The following is an 11,819-nucleotide window of genomic DNA, read 5'->3' as shown; positions in this document are numbered from 1 at the left end:
CACTGTCCATGTCTCCAACAAAGATGTTGAACAGCACTGGTCCCAATACTGACCCCTGAGGGACACAACTTGTCACCTGCCTTCCCTTGAACACTGAGCCATTGACCACAACTCTCTGGGTCCAGCCATCCAGCCAATTACTTGTCCACTGAGTGGTCCATCTGTCAAATCCATGTCTTGTCAGTTTGGAGACCAGGATGTCATGTGCAACAGTGTCAAATGCCTTGCACAAACCCAGGTAGATGACATCAGTTGCTCTGCCACCATCCACCATCTCTGTAGCCTTGTTGTAGAAGGCCACCAGATTGGTCAGGCATGATTTGCCCTTAGTGAAGCCACATTGGCTGTCACCAATCACCTCTTTATTTTCCATGTGCCTTAGCAGACTTTCCAGGAGGATCTGTTCCATGACCTTTCCAGGCACAGAGGTGAGACAGACTGACCTGTAGTTTCCCAGTTTTTCCTTTTTCCCCTTTTAAACAGGGCTATGTTCCCTTTTTTCCAATCAGTGGGAACCTCACCAGACCACCATGACCTCTCAGATATGATGGACAGAGGCTTAGCAACTGCATCCACCAGCTCCCTCAGGACTTATGGGTGAATCCCATCAGGTCCCATAGATTTTTGCACCTTTAGGTTCTTTAGATGGTCACCAACCTGCTCTACTCCTACAGTGGAGGGTAATTCACTCTCCCAGTCCCTGCTTTCACCTGTCATGGCCTGTGTTGAGGTTGGAGCACTTGCCAGAGAAGACTGAAGAAAGAAGTCATTGAGGACCTCAGCCTTCTCAATATCCTGTGTTGCTACCTCGCCCATTCCCTTCAGGAGAGGGCCTACATTTTCCTTGGTTGTCCTATTCTCCCCAACATACCTAAAGAAGCTTTTGTTACTGTTCTTAACACGCCTGGCAAGATTTAATTCTAGCAGGGATTTGGCTCTCCTAACCTGATTCCTAGCTATTTGGACAAAATTGTAGGAAGGAGGAAACAATTCCTCAGGTGGGCAAACTTGAGTCAGCTGTAGTGAGAACTCTTGGAAGCAGCAATCTACTCATATTCACAGCCTCATGAGTTTAATAGGTTGGGTGTGGGGTACACAGTATTAATTACCTTTCTTAGAAACCTTTAGTTTTTAAAGCCTTAATCTTTAAAGTATCAGATAAAAATTCAGGCTGTCTAACATTTCTTTAACTGATACACGGAGTGTCTGTTGGTGCCTAGTCAGCTCCATAATCCTCTTTTCCCCTTTAAAAGACAATATGATCTGTTCCTGACAACAAAAGCTATGCATATGCTCTATGATCATCTATCTTGAAGAAAAAAAAAGTGTAACAGTTTGTTACTTTTACTGGTTTTATTTCAATGCATTCTTGTATTTAAAAGGATGATAAAATACAGCAAATAAAGATTCCACTGGAGAGCAAGAGCTTTCTCTTGGAAGAGTCTGGTTGCCAATAGCTTCCTGCTATAGGCACATCAATGGTCAGCAGGGAAAGTCTGGTCAAATGTTTACTGGCTACACAAATTCTTCAAAGAATATTGAACAAGAATAATGCTGGGACTTGGACAGGAAGCCTGCAAGGGACCAATGTCTTACCTAAACACCTGCATTCAGAGGTATGCAATACCATCCCTTTTCTAGCTTCAGATATGCAGGGTGGAGTGGAGCTGTTATTCAAAAAACATTTACTAAACCAGACTGTCAAATTATAATGAGCTTTCTTCTAGAAATCATGTAAAACACCTTAAATACAAATATATTAGCATAGCAATATTTTCCAAAGTTGCATTGAGGATTTATGCTTTTGTACAGAGTATATATAGTAGTAGATAAAGACTGTCAGACCCATAGAAATGAGGTTGCAGCTTAATTTGTTGAAATAGATTGTTTTCCTTCTTATAGAGGTGTGCAAAATTTGCCGTGCATAACTTAAGGCATGTTCATGTTAGGGTATTGCTTGTATTTTTGCTTGATTATCTTCACCTGATCTTGCTTTTTTGAAGTCTTTTGAGCTGCTCAAATGACAGTAAAGCACAGCCACTGTAACAAAAGTGAGAGAGGAAAATGGCCCAAGGTTAAGCTGAGTAGAAATACCTGTATCAAGTATGCATGTTTCCATTTCTAGCATGAAGAAGAAAGTCCATTGTTCCAGAAGTAATTTTAGGATCTATTCTGAGTGATCTAAATTTATATCTCATTTAAGTCAGACGAGTTTTGGGATGATTTACACAGTCCTCATTTACGTCCAGAAATAAGCTGTGTTCAGGTAATAAGCAAGTTGAACACGCGTAGGAGGGTATTTTTCTCCAAGTCCTTTTTACAGGGCACACAGTGCAGAATGAAGCAGACAAGGTCAATACCTTAAGTCACTACCCCACCTACATTTTACCCTGTTGCTGACAAAAAAGGCAGGGAAGAAGCCTGCATACACATCAGCCAAAATTACTGCAAGTAAGGGAGGAAGCGGCTTCTTGTTCAAGTAACCTTGTCTATTTGTTTGAGAATACAGTGTGATGTAGGGACAGTTTAGAAAAGGGTAACCTTTCTTGAGACTGCTGATAAATACATAAGCTATATAAATCCAGCATATATGTGAGTCTATATAACAAACTATAACTAGACAGACTGGAGAAGGACACTCTGTACTGTTAACCCCTTGCTGCTCCCTCCCTACCCTCCCTCAAAATATGTCAATAAATCATTTAGGGATACATTAACTTACATTTATAAGGTTCAATTCTATTGTTCCAGTTTTTTCAGTATCCAGTTTTCTAAACATTTCTGTGGTGGAGAGATGACAGACAAGGTTGAATATAGGAACTAACTGGAAAGCCTTTGCCTTCCTTGTGCTTCAGGATCAAAAAGGAATTTAGTCCCGACAATCTAAAATTTATGACAATGGTCTACACCCCAAAACAGAAAGTGTCTCATGTTAAATAGTGAGATTGAACATTTTTAATGGTTTACTCTGTAATATTAACACTACTTGTCAATCTACAGGTGTTTAGATTATTTTTTAATTTATATTTTAAAATAAAACAACATTTAGTTGTTTGCATGAAAGACTGGTGGCTCTAGTTCAGCAGCCTGGCCTAAAAGGCTGGAGCATGCAGACTGGGTTGCTGGATTTATAGCTCAGCTTTGAAGCTTCAAAGCTTCTTTGCTTCCTGTACAAGGTTTTCTCAGTAAGTTATCCTGAAATTGAAAACACAAAGCAACAGAGTCTGTCTAGTTAAGCCTGTACTCACTGAACAATGTTTCCAGCCGAATCAAACACCGGACAAAGTTATCGAAGTCAATGATGAGGTCTTCGTCTGCAAAACGTGCCACAATGACTTGATGTAACTGGCAGTTCAATTTGAACCCTAAAAATACAACGTCAAGGATTTAAAAATGAAGAAAAAAATGGAAAAAGCTCCCACCAACAAAAGAAAGCTCAGCCTTATACACACTGTAAGAAATTAAATTAGCTATTTTTAGTTCAATTCTTAATATTTAATAATATTTACTCTATCTTGGAAATTCCCAACAACCCCTTCTGTACTTGCAGTGATTAGATCTGTGACTTAGTCACATGCATTCTTCCTGCTGGGTGTGCTCCTAGATCTGTACGCCTGTTTCTCAGGGGACATGGCCAATTGCTCCTGCTCATGGTCCTTCCCTTGGTGATAAAGTGGTGATAAAGTGACTGCCAGACTCGGCCGGCTGAGACCTGAGATGAAGGAGTGCCTTTCTGTGGGCAAATCGGTCTCTGTTTCCAAAGAGCATCTAAACTTTGGGACAAAAATAAACATTGCCTCATCTTATGCAGTGACAAGAGGCTTCAGAGAGCCAAATGCTGATGTTAAGGTGGCTTCAGAAGATCAGTAGTTTGAGAGTAAGTTAATTTGAGATTGTATAGCTCTGCGATGACCCGCGCACTCACTCGTAACTCAGATTTGTTTTTCAGTGGTTGCAGCAGCAAGCTGACAAGTCTGACTGGTCTTTTGACACTCCTGGTCAAGACAACTTCAATTCCCTAGGTCATAGTATCCTGTTTCTTTTTTTTACTGGTTTATGCCTAACCCATATATATCCAAAGAAGCTCACTGCAAGCTGTTACAAGACCAGACTGTTGCAGTTATTTGTGTTTCAAAAGCTTGTCACTAAAGGAAATATCTGAAACCTATCACTATTTTGGGATGCTTTTAGTGTGTCTGTGCCACAAGACACTGCTACACAAAGACAACAGCCCATGCTGAGCAGCTCAACATCTGGATTAAACAGGCCTTTCATCAGGTATGGCAGCGACACAGGATTTTTCAGCTTACAAGTGACACTAGTGAGCTTCTATCAACCCAACTGGAGTCTGATACAATCCTAAAAAGAGACAGAATAACACAAATACCTGCAGCTTCCAGTGCTCTCCTCATCTCATACGAATTCATGGTACCAGATCGATCCACATCAATTTCCCTGTAAATTTTCTGCAGAACACAAAACCCAAAGTCAAAATTCATCAATAATTCAGAGCGCATTTTGGCTCTAGTCAGAAGTCAAACATTTTGAAATGCAGCCTGCATGCTGCTCTGGACCATTTGCAACATTTGTCTGAAGGATTAGGTACCTACCCCCAAGTCAACCTAAAAGTGGCTTTAGGAAGCCTTTTTATTGCAGCAGCCAGAGCATATAAAGACTCTGGAGAATTCCTTGAACAGCTGTGCAAAATGGCACTATCCCTACCAAATCAAGCTGCAAGACTGACATTAAAATCACACTGCTAAATGGGAAGGCTAAATATACTTGGACACAAGTTAAAACAAAACAGAAACTCTTCAGAGAGTAAGGCAGGAAAGAGAGGCATCCTCTTCTTCAGCCCTTCATCTGGGGCTGAAGCCATCATTCCCCTGGGCTCTGAGGGGCAAAACCTAGGGGATACAAATGTATTGTGAGCTGAAGCAGCAGTCCCTGTTTTGGGAAGTGTGACTGAACACCTTGTCCAAGGCAAATTGCTTCACAGCCACCTTTACACTTGATTGCATGTTCTCCCAAAAAGGTTTTGTCTTACCTGGTATTTCTGAATCTTTGTCCAGAGAGTGTGGAATTCCTTCAGTCCCAGTTTACCACTCCCATCATTCTTCTTTGAGTTAAGGTAAGTTTTTTGGAAGGAAGAAAAAGAGTTTCCCCTCCCCATGCTGGATTTACTACATGAGCAGTTGTGACTTACTACTTAAAAAGACAATATTGCAATTAAGAAAAGGATGCAAGTCCTCCCTGAAGAATTCATCCTGTTGAATAAACAACTGCTGTCCAAAACCTGTCTTTCTAAACCAGTAACATGATTAATTTAAACTGCGATAATTTCACAAGCTGTATCTGCTCCTCCTACCTTTTCCACAGATGTATAAAACAGCTGAGATGATGCCGTTTTGTTCTGCACTGTTGGTTCAACACCTGCAGTTACAGGAGCCTGAATCCCAAGGCTGGCTTATAAATAGAAAAAGCCAAAACCAAACCTGCTATTTGGAGAACTTAAGTTCTTGCACAAACAGCCAACAAAAGAACCTGGTCATTGCATTGGTCCACAAAACCACTAAGGAGTCCCTAGGAACTGCTGTATTTTACACCAAGTTATAGCAGAGCATCTTTCTATTCTGGTGATTTTCCCTTTTTCTGGCTATGTAATTCAACTCCCACTGCACAGGGAAGCTCAACACAACTATTCTTAGACTTGAATCTTTCATCCTACACCTCTGCCCAAACTCTCAGAAGCAGAAGATTTTAAAAGCCAGCAGATTATTCTCTGCTTCCTGTATTTGTTTGCATAATTTTCTAGTTACTAGATGCTCATGGCTTTACGATGCCCTTACCAACTCCAGCCAGATAACTAAGCAGTGAAATATAACATTCAAACTCTACAACCAAGGTAATCCACACTATGCTGAAAGCCAGGTGCCTTTTCCCAGTGCTAACATCACTGTCCCCAGCTAAACCATAACATACAACACTTGGGAAGACTTCAGTGCAGATTGTCTTGTCTGAAAACAGATTTTCTCCACTGCTTGGGAGAATGCATGTGCCACCATCAGCAGCAATGGCAAGGGCTACTATTTTTATTCAGGGAAAGCAGGGTAAAACCAGCTTCTCCACCTCAAGAGTCACTAGTACATCAGTATGCACTCACCACTGTGCAGGCAACAGCTCACCTACTCCAACACAAGCAGAATATAAGCATCTAGGAACAGCCTTAAAGGATACATCTAAGAGGTCAACCATTATTTTGCATGTCTCAATACTGAAGCCATCAGATTTAATATCTTTGCCTGTAAAGAAAGAGCAAAAGACAGGATGTGGTGCCTGTAGAGCTATAGTCAAGATCACTGAATCACCAAGACCTTAAAAATCATCATGTGACCTAACATCACCACATAGGTTAGACTGTGGTACTAAGTCCACGTCCAGTCTTTCCTTAAACACCTCCAGGGTTGGTGACTCCACCACTTCCTGGGCAGTCCATTTCCAATGTCTAATCTCCCTTTCCATGAGGAAATGCTTCCTAATATCCAACTTAGGCCTCCCCTGGCACAGCTTCAGGCCATGCCCCCTTGTACTGTCCAGCAAGAATTACAAAGCTCTTAGCAAATGGATGCTTATAAGCAGCCCTCTTTGATTTCCTGAAAGACTCAGGGTGAAAGTCAGCTGTGATGACTCCCCAGGCAAACAGCCTGGTTAGTCTGGTTTGGAGGTGTGCTACAAGCAAAGGAAGATTAAGCTTTCCTGCTCTTACTGCCTGCCTGCAAAGAAAAGGGTGGACTTTTGTGGACAATGTGAACTTCTGACATATGGAGGTCAATGGTAGCAGCTTTGTGCAAGAGAAGAACATCAAAACAAGCTTGGTAACCAGCAATACACTATTGCTAACTGGCTGGTGCACACAGACATACAACACAGTCCTGGCTCCCGGGCTAATATTTCACCAGAAATTAAGACACACTTATTTCTCCAAGCACTGCTTGACCGTTGATGAATGGAAAGGAAAATAATTCAGAGTCAAGCTCTGAATTGCTTCACAGAAAGACAAGCCCAGATTTTTCAAGTTTCTTCTCTTCTTCAGGGACACCATAGACCACTGGCTGGGCTACTGTTTGAATCTCCAAGTGGTTCAGTACTAAAGTAGCAGCAATACCTTCTCTTGATTATTACCAAGCATTAATCAAATCTGCCTGTCTTCCTGGCACCTGGAAGCCAATTCCCAGTCGTAGATGCTGGGATAAAAGGCACCTATATGCACCCTGCATATGAACATGTCCTGTGAAACACACCTTTAGTATAGGCTCAGCCCCAGTGCTTCCACAGGACAGCACGAGGCTGTTAATGAATTAACAACAAAAGAAAGACCAAGGAGACACTCCATCCACTATCAGATGCAGGAGGAAACATAATGATGAATGACAAGGAAAAGGCTGAGGTGCTAAATTACTTTTTTTGCCTCAGTGTTTAGTAGCAGGATCAGTTATATTGAGGGAATCAAACTCCCTAAGCTAGGGGACGGGGATCAGGAGCAGAGCAATCCCTCCACAATCCAGGAGGAGATGGTCAGAGACCTGCTCCATCATATAAATGTGCACAAATCTATGGGGCCAGATGGGATGCACCCAAGAGAGCTGAAAGAGCTGGCAGGAGTGCTCACCAAGCCACTCTCCATCATTTTGCAGCAGTCCTGGCTGACTGGAGAGGTACCAGGAGATTGAAAATCAGCCAATGTAACCCCCATAGATAAGAAGGGATGGAAGGATGACCCAGGAAATTACAAGCCTGTCAGTTTAACTTCAGTACCAGGGAAGCTGATGGAGCAGATCATCCTGAGGACCATTAGGTGGTACATGCAGAACAAGCCCTGTCAGCATGGGTTCATGAAGGGCAGGTTCTGTTTGACTAACCTCATCTTCTTCTACAGCAGGGTGACACGCATAGTGGATGAAGGAAGGGCTGTGGAAGGCATCCTGGCCTGCATCAGGAATAGTGTGACCAGCGGGACCAGGGGTGTGATCCTGCCCCTCTACTCAGCCTTGGTGAGGCTGCACCTCGAGCACTGTGTGCAGTTTGGGCACTACAGCTTAGGAAGGACATTGAGGTGCTGGAGAAGGGTCAGAGAAGGGCAACAAGGCTGAATAGGGGTCTGGAGAATAGGTCTTATGAGCGGAGGCTGAGAGAGCTGGGGCTGTTCAGCCTGGAGAAGAGGAGGCTGAGGGGAGACCTCATTGCTCTCTACAACTACCTGAGAGGAGGTTGTGGTGAGGTGGGTGTTGGCCTCTTCTCCCTAGTGACAGAGCAAGAGGACAGGAGGAAATGGGGTCACGTTGTGCCAGGGGAGGTTCAGATTGGATATTAGGAAGAATTTCTTCACAGAAAGAGGGGTGAGGCACTGGAACAGGCACTGTCCCTGGAGGTGTTAAAAAAATGGATAGATGTGGTATTCTGGGAGATGGTTTAGTGGTCATGGGAGTTGTAGGGCTGATGATTGGACTTGATGATCTTGAAGGTCTTTTCCAACCTTGATGATTCTGTGTGTTTCTGTGTGGCTTTTCAGAGAGCCAAGCTGCAGGTCTGAGGCAGAGCCCAGGGCTTTGTGTCTGCCTTGGTCAGTGGTGCTCAGGTTTGCTCCGTACTCTCATGCCTATGCTGGAAACCTGCTGGTGGCCAGATCAAGCCACAGTTGGAGGAAGGTACTTACATTTAGCCATGACTTTATTCAAGATGTTGCGCAGTTCAAAGGCAGAGATCTCTGCATCCTGTGGAGAAGAGGAGAACAAGTTATTCACTGTGAGTTGCAGACACCATCTCATAAGCAGCCTCTGACTCTTTTGGGTGAGTTAGCCAAATTCAAACATCCCTTGGAGTTGAAGTTTCCCTTGGAAGGAAACCAAGTGGTAAGCTCCCCCCCAGCACCCATATCCAGGTGCACCATCAATTCCCAGGCATTGTCACAAGGCACAAATTAGCCCTCATCACCTCCTGGAGGGACCCATGTGCCTGCACCAAATGCTCTGCCCCAGGGACAGAACTGGGGACCTGCAGAGATAAAAGTTGATCCTGCAGTTCAAACAGAACAGAGATTGTTTGCCAGGAGTGCTCGCAAATCCACTGTGTAAGCAGACAGGCAACTACCCAGATTTTTGCATGCAAAATTATGCACATGCTCGAGATCTAATTCACCACAGGAATTAGACTCCATCCTAGGGAAGGTGTCTCTCTTACCCGCTCACCCATGCCACCAGTAAATCCCTAAAAAAACCCCACTTCTAACAACCAAACCCACTCACACTTCCTGCTAGCTGTCCAAAAAGCTTTTTAAAGTTGGGTTCAATGTCATCTTCAGTAATCTCGGTCTGGAAGACAGAAAGAGAGAAAACAGAAAGGAGGAACTCTTCTGCCTGAGAAGGACCTAATGGCAAAGCTGAAGGTACAGACTGCTTTTACTTTGATTTTGATAAATTTTACTTTCAGGGGCGTCTCAAAATGCTGGTATTTAAAACACCGCAGGAATTTAGAAATTCTGCAATGGCTTTTACAAAAACAAACAAACAAACAAAAAAAGCACAGCTGTCTTCATTTGAAGAAAAGAAAGCAAAATGTAAGTTCTCATCTTGGAAAAAAAATTTAAAAAGAAGGAAAATGCATTAATAGGTGAAACAGCTCCAGCAAGACTAAACATATGGTGAGTCACTACTACTTACTCATGGAAATATCACATGCAGTATCCATCCTACGACTAAAAGACTGTGCTCCCAGTTTCCTGAAGAGCAAAGGGAATTTCCTGTGCCTTCAGCTACCTCTGCAGGAAGCCCCTGATCTCCTCTACCTGGGAAGCCCAGGCTCACCACTCTGGGTAAGGGACAACATGTGTTTCCGTTACTGCTATGATGTTTGTCTGTGCTGGACATTCAACTACAGACATTGAAAGATCTGTTTCTAAAGTGGGACAACAGTTCTTGACACTGCCTATAGGAAACAACTGTCCTGTGCAGGGAACAGGCTCTCCAACCCCATTTAGATTACAACAAAATTATCTCAATGTAAAACATATAAGTTAAGATGTACCTCTTCAAAATTGGCCTCAATTTCATCATCTATAACCCTAGAAAGATAAATAAATCAGCATTAAAACCAAAACAAACCACTTTTCTAATGCGCTTCCTTCATGTTTCAGTTAAAGACAGATTTTTAAATTAAGAGAATAACAATGAGTGTTCAAAAGTTACTGGATTTATCAGCCACAGACCCTGCATACCTCCAGTGAAAGCAGTATTTTGCAGCTATGGAAAAAGGAGTTTCAAAGCACATTACAAACTGTACAACATAATGCAGAGCCACAGACAGGATTTTGTGTCAGATCCAAAGTGACTTTGGCTCACTTAGTGCCTACAGACCACAGCCCAGGACCAGGCTCTCAGGTGCAAATCAAACTTCTATCTACTATTCTCACCCCCCGCCCCCCCCCATTTTTCCCTTTAAAACCGCACAAGTGAGAACTTTAAAGACTCTTGGGCATTACAGAGTGGGAGCAGAAGTGTTTCACGTTGTCCCCCAGCTGCTGTGGGAACACCACACACCTATGGACCCCATAAAAACCTGAGTCTACCTTCATGTGACTGACATTCCAGTTTTCTCATGCAACGAAAAGATTACAGAATAACAGAAAAGTTTTTGTTTACATTGGATTAGGGGACTCAATATGAAAGATCCCACACCCTTTCCCAAGGCCTTAGCCCAATGGCTCTTTAAGATGTGATGTCTAAATTTTTTCACACCTTCAGAGCTAATGGTGTGGTTTGAGCCAGGTCCCATTACGACCCATTTTAATTTTATCACAGGTATCATTTGAAGTGGTTCAGTCACTACCATCCCTGGAGGTATTTAAGAGATATGCAGGTGTGGTGCTTGGGGACATGGTTTAGCAGTGGAATTAGCATTTTGCTAGGTTAATGGTTGGGCTTGATGATCTTAAAAGGCTTTTACCAACCAAAATGATTCTATGATTCTGTGATTTAGTTTACCAAGTATCTCAAATTTTTTTCCAGCCTGATCTCAAAGGTGTGAGATCACTTGTTGCAATCAGCATGTTCCCAGACAGCAGAAAGCAAATGCATTTGTCTCCCAAGCAGAGAGCCCAGCCTGCTTCTCTCTGTAGCCTTCTTCTTTCCACAGATCAACCTGTGCCATGGCACCCAGATGTCTACAGCCCAATAACTAAAAATGTCTGTGCAGGCAGAGCTGACAATAACATTATTATTATTGTTATTATTATTAATTATTCTTCTACCATTCCTTCCTGCTAAATTTACTCTCCTCAGTCACACATAGGGAAACTGGGGGACAAACAAACAAGAATTGCCGTGACCTTGACCACGCAGGTTGAGGGACCTTGAGAGGGACCAGAGATCATCCATGTGCTCATACATACGTAGAGTGTGCGTTTTTTTCAGAGAAGACTCGCAGGCAGAAATCCCCATTCTTGTTGGGTTCGAAGGTCGAGGGCACAATGATATATTCCCCTGCAGGGAGCTTGAACCGGTTGAGCACTTCTCGGAGGTTGATAAAGGTGTTTGATTTTTCTCTTGCTTTGTGGGTCAGGAAAAAGTTTTTGCTCAGATGAATATTTGTCTGGCCAGAAAACTTGTGAAACACAAAGAAAGAGGAAAAAAACCCACAGTTTGCATGTATTTGTATGTACACATTATGTAACAGAGATTACAATTATCTAGGTAGGAAAAAAGAGATGTCTGTTCAATGGAGGGGAGAGGAGAGGGAGAGGAGAGGGAGAGGAGAGAGGAGAGAGG

General features: G+C 42.9%; 1 protein-coding gene across 1 annotated transcript in view; it reads right to left on the bottom strand.

Moving 5' to 3' along the window:
- Positions 1-2,713: 2,713 nt before the first annotated feature.
- CAPN2 (calpain 2, (m/II) large subunit) overlaps positions 2,714-11,819 on the bottom strand; it is a 30,343-nt gene continuing 21,237 nt past the window's right edge. Inside the window, exons 11-19 of the mRNA XM_009994761.1 lie at positions 11,444-11,655; positions 10,081-10,117; positions 9,303-9,368; positions 8,714-8,771; positions 6,238-6,302; positions 5,048-5,116; positions 4,388-4,466; positions 3,249-3,365; positions 2,714-2,781 (exon numbers count right to left, since the gene is read on the bottom strand). Coding sequence (XP_009993063.1) covers positions 2,714-2,781; positions 3,249-3,365; positions 4,388-4,466; positions 5,048-5,116; positions 6,238-6,302; positions 8,714-8,771; positions 9,303-9,368; positions 10,081-10,117; positions 11,444-11,655 — 771 coding nt within the window. The remainder of the gene's footprint in view (positions 2,782-3,248; positions 3,366-4,387; positions 4,467-5,047; positions 5,117-6,237; positions 6,303-8,713; positions 8,772-9,302; positions 9,369-10,080; positions 10,118-11,443; positions 11,656-11,819) is intronic.

Source organism: Chaetura pelagica, unplaced genomic scaffold (genome assembly GCF_000747805.2).
Source record: "Chaetura pelagica isolate M959 unplaced genomic scaffold, ChaPel_1.0 scaffold2, whole genome shotgun sequence".
NCBI classification, from domain to species: Eukaryota; Metazoa; Chordata; class Aves; order Apodiformes; family Apodidae; genus Chaetura; species Chaetura pelagica.
Note: the sequence above shows the minus strand (reverse complement) of the source record. Positions and strands in the feature narration are given on the sequence as shown.